Source organism: Lygodium microphyllum, chromosome 20 (assembly GCF_053477565.2).
Source record: "Lygodium microphyllum isolate KBCC chromosome 20, Lygodium_microphyllum_v1.1.10, whole genome shotgun sequence".
Lineage (NCBI taxonomy): Eukaryota > Viridiplantae > Streptophyta > Polypodiopsida > Schizaeales > Lygodiaceae > Lygodium > Lygodium microphyllum.
The window spans coordinates 73,237,199-73,242,768 of NC_141154.1; the positions used below are offsets into that span (position 1 = coordinate 73,237,199).

Genomic DNA, 5,570 nt, shown 5'->3' on the forward strand with positions numbered 1-5,570 from the left:
AAGTGGGAGGTTGTGATCTTGGCGACCGAATACCTATGGTTGGGGTGGACCCAATAAGTTGAGTAACTTTTCAACATTAGATAGAGCTAATTAAATCATGACCCTCCCAATATCTGTAGGATTAGTTACTAGATTTAACACTATTTTAGGGGGGCGGGAGCTGAGATTTCACCTTATGGGTAGGGGGATCGAGTTACACTCTCTTCGTCCTTCACTCTCTTTGAACCAAGTGCGGTGTTAACATCACTCACGCCTTTGATCAATTATAAAGTGGTCTTTCTTAGGTGGGTGTTAGATTATTGTTAGGGATGACTTGTCGACGCTTCCCTTGTGAAGTAGAACTAAGATTCCCATGTTCAACTAAGTCCAAGATTTCCCATGGGGTTTCAAAGTATAAATCTAAAGAGAGGATGTAAAAGTAATTAACAAGGATCCAAGAAAAAGTGAATCATGTGATGGATCACAAACATCTCCTATTATATTTAGGTAACAAGTCATAACATTAGTTTAAAAATAAAGTCAAAATAGTACCTCTATATAACCACTCGTAACACTCCTATAACATTCATTAACAATCAATAATACTAGATTTATAATTAGAATGAAACCTACCACGATCTTTAAAAGTGAATCTTCATCGATACTCATCAAAGCTTACATGTTAAGCACTCAAAATGAACAAATGCAAAACTTCATCTAATCTCCTAAAAAGTCAAACACTATTTTTAACAAAAACTATTACTTGATAAAGATCTAGAGACAAACAAATGTGACTCCTAAGGGAGTAGCTATATCCAATAAAAATTAATGTGGCATCTGAAATGAGTCAATCTTTCCCAAAGAGACATGTATGAATTATTATTCCCTTATGACTCTTGAGGCCACTTTGGTTTATTATATGAATAGGCTATCCTACCCCATTTGACTTCTAATAAATTCAATGCTAGACTTCCTTGCTAGTCTAATTTGTGTCATCGATTTATCTTAACAATTTTCATCATACATAAACATATAAATTTCAAAGTTGACACTTTCCATGAGAAATTTGACTCCTTGCAAACTAACCATAGTCATATTCTTTGTAAGTCATCATAACGATATTAAATTAACTTCAAAATAGTTTTAAAGATCATAATCCCCATGGGGAGAGCAATTCGTCCACCTAATGTTGGCAAATGAAAAACATGCAAATTTATGTGAAGTGACAAGGACTTACACAGCTACACTTTTCTAACATAACTACCTTTAGTCCGTTCTGAACTAAATGTTTGCAAATTCACAAAAGGACATGTTTAATTATGCATTCATATAATGCTGACACTTCATTTGCTTGATTAATGGCCATAGATTCATGCCTTTGCAAAATCAAGACTATCCTTGTTTGCTTGACTTGACTTGGTCAAATAATTCTTGTTGTAATCATCAAACAATGTGGGCTTGAAACGACAAGGGTTATTTTCATCTACCAAGCCACAGAGGGGGGCAACAATAGTATCATGTGTGGGGCCAAAAAAGCATGCTATTGACATTCTTGCATGGTTGAAGTTGGTAAACACCCTATGCTGAACACTCTTATACCTACCATTTGTGAGTATCTGTCACATAACACAACTAATAAGAAAAAATCCATGGCATGTCATTCAATTTGGCAAAGGGAAAAACACCCTTATAGCACTCCATTTGATAGTAATTAAAAAGGAATAAATAACCCACCATGAGATGTGAGGAAACTTACCTCTATTTGGTCAGCCACATTGACAATGAAGGCATCTGGATGACACGACTTGACAAGAATCCACCTTTCATTCTTTAGCATCTCTAGGCCAGGGACATCATCCTGGTGAAGGATCGTGATAGAACCTTTATCGGAATGGGAGCTAAGTCCCATAATGTCACTTGGGTTGGGGCAAGGACGATAATAGTTAATCCCCAATGAAACTCGAGGTATTTTTGGTATAGACATATTGTAATCAATCTTCAAATCAAGGCTATCAAATATAGTTTCGTATACCACATTTGCAAGCTGCTCTACACTATCAAGATACTCAAGAAGTTGTGCTCTGTAAGATGCAAAGTGACTCATTAGAATATTGAAAAAATAACTATGTATGCAAACAATTTTCTCTTACATATAGATGTGTGTGTGTGTGTGTGTGTGTGTGTGTGTTTTACACACAACACATACATACATACATGCTACATGCATACACATGTACATATGTATCCCAAATTAAAATTAGTAAGTATGCAAAATTTTGTACTAGAAAAGGTTCTTGAAGTACTATTAGAACTATGTTGGAAGCTTGGAGGTGCCCTGTTAAACTTACTATGTGCATTTGAGGGGCATAGCTCTTGTTTTACAATTATGAACTTATGAGTTTTGCTCGTTTATATCTATCTTAAGCTTTCAAATTAAAGCTTGCTCATTTTACAAACACATGTTATATTGACAACATTATGAGGTGTATGGCTCAAGTATAAAAGGTGTGCTCACCTAATAAAGTCGGGGGCAATTTTGAAGCCATCAATATCACTTTCACCGGCTGGGAGACGCCTAAAATATAATCTCTCCATCCAATCTTGTGGGTTGAAGCTTCCATTACAAAATGTGTCTCCAATTTTCTGCGTCTCTTGAGAAGGTTGTTCAAAGAACTGCAAAGCAGCCTTGCGGATGCCATGAATCACACGTGATTCTACTCCATGGTTTATCACCTCAATAAGCCAAGACAAAAAGCCATCAATGAAAGTACAGATCATCCATCACCTAGTTAGGTGTGATCTCATTTGAGTTTAATCAGCACTAATACTAATTAAAACAACTAGTGATCCTTAATTAACGTTGATGAAAAACCGAGGTCTAATGCAAAATGAATTAGCAAAATTAAAAACGAAATTCTCAAATTTAAAGGAGAAGGTTTAAAACCTTGAACTTTTATACTACGAGTAGTTGTTTAATAATTAAAAATGGGAAATACATGAGGTTTGATACCGAAATCCCTCTAAAATTTTTAGTGAAAGAGTTGTGCATGTGCCATCAAAATTACTTCTCGTGGGCAGTGACCTAATTAGCTACATGGATAGGATGAGAGATCTCCAATGCTGAGGAACAAGCGAGGCGAGGTTACCTGGAAGAAGCCATAGTCCTCGCAAGCACGGCGTATCTTCTCGAGGACCTTTGCTTTTGCTGAGGATTGATGGGGCGCATCCGGGGCCAGAGTGAGATCGGAGAGATCGATGACGGGGATTTCCTCATCAGGCATCGCTGCTAAGCCGCACCTGTTATTGTATGCACCGTCTGGCGATGCGCCGTCAGTCGATGGACCTTCCGGAGGGCGGGTAAACACGTGCGGATCTTCTTGCATCCCCTTGTCAGTCAATTCCTGGGCGCTTATATCACCTGACGACATCGTCTTACGCAGACGAGAGAGAGAGAGAGAGAGAGAGAGACTGTGTACAGTGTATGTGTGTCTTGGAGAAAAGGAAAGAGAGAGATGCCATCGATATAGCAGTTGCCAGTAGCCCTTCAGACATGCGCACCTCGTGATTCACTCAGACCTTTATCGGGAAAAAAAGAAGGATATCAATTGTTAAGGTTCCTTTTACATCGATAGTGACGCTTTATTTGAAGGATACATCATACTAGTAGGAAGAGATAAGATGTCCTTTAGTAAAACGTTGCATAGATTTCAGGCTTGATTTTCAAGGCCGGCATAATATGAAGTCTTCTTAATTTTACACATATATTTTATGTGTGCAATGTGTGTAAGTGTTTGTTTGTTGTCCCTACTACCTATTAATAGAAGGTTGTGGGTGCCATGTGGCGAGCACAGAGTGCTTCCCAAAACCTTCTCATTCTTTGTGTGTGTGTGTGTGTGTTTTGTGTCTCCCTCAAGTTGTCGCATTACGACACGCTCTCTCTTGCTAAGGCTATAGGAGCCCTTTGTAAACCTCATGCCCTCCTCATCTCTATCCTATGCATCCCCCACCTCTCTCTCTCTCTCTCTCTCTCTCTCTCTCTCTCTCTCTCTCTCTTTGAGGCTCCCAAATCATGATAGTACATTGTGGAGTGATGTTGCATGCCATGGATCTACCCCATGCTACAAACCTAGCATGTGCTTTAGAGCAAAAGAGACTGCATTAGGTGATGATTGGGTCTCAAACTAAGTCTAAGAGGCAAAGGTTGCAATCAATCCCTCTAACAAAAATGTTTATTGATGCATGCTCTTGGGATGTGTGGTGAGGTTGGTTTTTTATATAACATGTCGATCAACTCGTGTTTGGTATCCTTCAACAACAACAACACTACTTCAAGAGGCAATGATGCCATGCACATAGACTCATACAGATGTTCTTTCTTCCAATTTTGGGACTCTTAACATCCTGATCAAGCAGTTGTCTTAGCATTGCAAGCTTGCTCCACCACTCAATCACATATGCCATGTTGGCATGCAAGACTATTGGCCTTCTCTTTTTCCTCCTCTTTTTCTTCATCTCTCTCCTCCTTCTCTGGTACTTCTCAAACCTCATGACCTCTACCTCCTAGTCCTCTAAAGGCTTACCCATAGTGTCAAATGCCCATGCATTTAAGAGCATAAGACAACACAAGAAAATTTACTTGTAACCATAAAAAGTGACAAGATGCAAGTTAAATAAGATCACAACATATTGGCATTAAATTGGAATTGATCATATTTATTGGATTGTACTATAATAATTTCAATGCCATCATATACAATGTGCATCAAAGCGGTTGCATTATTATTTAATGTGAGAGGTGGCACACTCCCATGCAAATTTTATTGTCATCAATAGACTTCCAAGGATAGAACAAGCTACTCTACTTAAAATTCATGTTAGGATGGCTCATGGAACTTAGGGAAAATATACAAATAGAGAAGGACCACTCATGAGGTCATAAAGTAGATTGGATGCCCAAGAGGGGTGAAACCCTAAAACTCATCTATAAAATGGATGAAAAACAATGGAGCAAACTATTCATATGTGTGTAAACTTTGGGATTGTTTCTTCCTGCTTCTCTTTTTGCATGCTAGTAAGAGAGTAAAGGAGAGGAAGAGAGTGAGTGTGAGAGGGAGTGGAGGTGAAGCTCATCTCCTCTTTTTTCTTTCTTTCCATCTCTTCATAGTGAGAGGTGAAGTTGTGCAATGTGGGGCTTAAGACATTCTCTTATTCTTTTAAGAGCTTCGATACACTAGTATCATGCAATTACCTCTCGCCTAACTATAAGTTCCCTCAATCAATCACCTACCATCCTTATCCAAGAATAATAGAGTTAAATTGATATTCAAGTCATAATGAATGAGTAGTGAACAAGGACTTACTTCTTTATTGTAGTTTCATCACACAAGGCTTGTCACTTGCTATGTGATCCATGTGTGGCTAGTTATTTTAATTCTCATCCTCACCCCCAACTTCAAATGTAATATGGAAAGAAGAAGATGGAGAAGAAGGGCACAAAAAGAGCAAGCAGAGCTTCAAGGCTAGTTCCTCAGACTCTCTCAACTCATGCATGAAGCATAACATTATGACTATGCTACCGAGACCAAGGATGG

General features: G+C 38.5%; 1 protein-coding gene across 1 annotated transcript; it reads right to left on the minus strand.

Moving 5' to 3' along the window:
- Positions 1 to 1,275: 1,275 nt before the first annotated feature.
- LOC148019013 (1-aminocyclopropane-1-carboxylate oxidase 1-like) lies at positions 1,276 to 3,570 on the minus strand. The gene is made up of 4 exons (XM_087701142.1): positions 3,126 to 3,570; positions 2,495 to 2,712; positions 1,736 to 2,060; positions 1,276 to 1,595 (listed from the first exon to the last, which is right to left on the minus strand). The coding sequence occupies exons 1-4, from the start codon at positions 3,405 to 3,407 to the stop codon at positions 1,350 to 1,352; spliced, it is 1,071 nt and encodes a 356-aa protein (XP_087557268.1). The 5' UTR covers positions 3,408 to 3,570; the 3' UTR covers positions 1,276 to 1,349.
- Positions 3,571 to 5,570: the final 2,000 nt, after the last annotated feature.

What these genes read in the sequence shown, in the direction of transcription:
- LOC148019013 (XM_087701142.1), bottom strand. Translation starts at nt 3,407, where the DNA reads ATGTCGTCAGGTGATATAAGCGCCCAGGAATTGACTGACAAGGGGATG. An exon ending in AGGACTATGGCTTCTTCCAG is followed by an intron (nt 2,713 to 3,125) that starts GTAACCTCGCCT and finishes TGGCTTATTGAG; the next exon opens with GTGATAAACCATGGAGTAGA. An exon ending in ATTGCCCCCGACTTTATTAG is followed by an intron (nt 2,061 to 2,494) that starts GTGAGCACACCT and finishes TGCATCTTACAG; the next exon opens with AGCACAACTTCTTGAGTATC.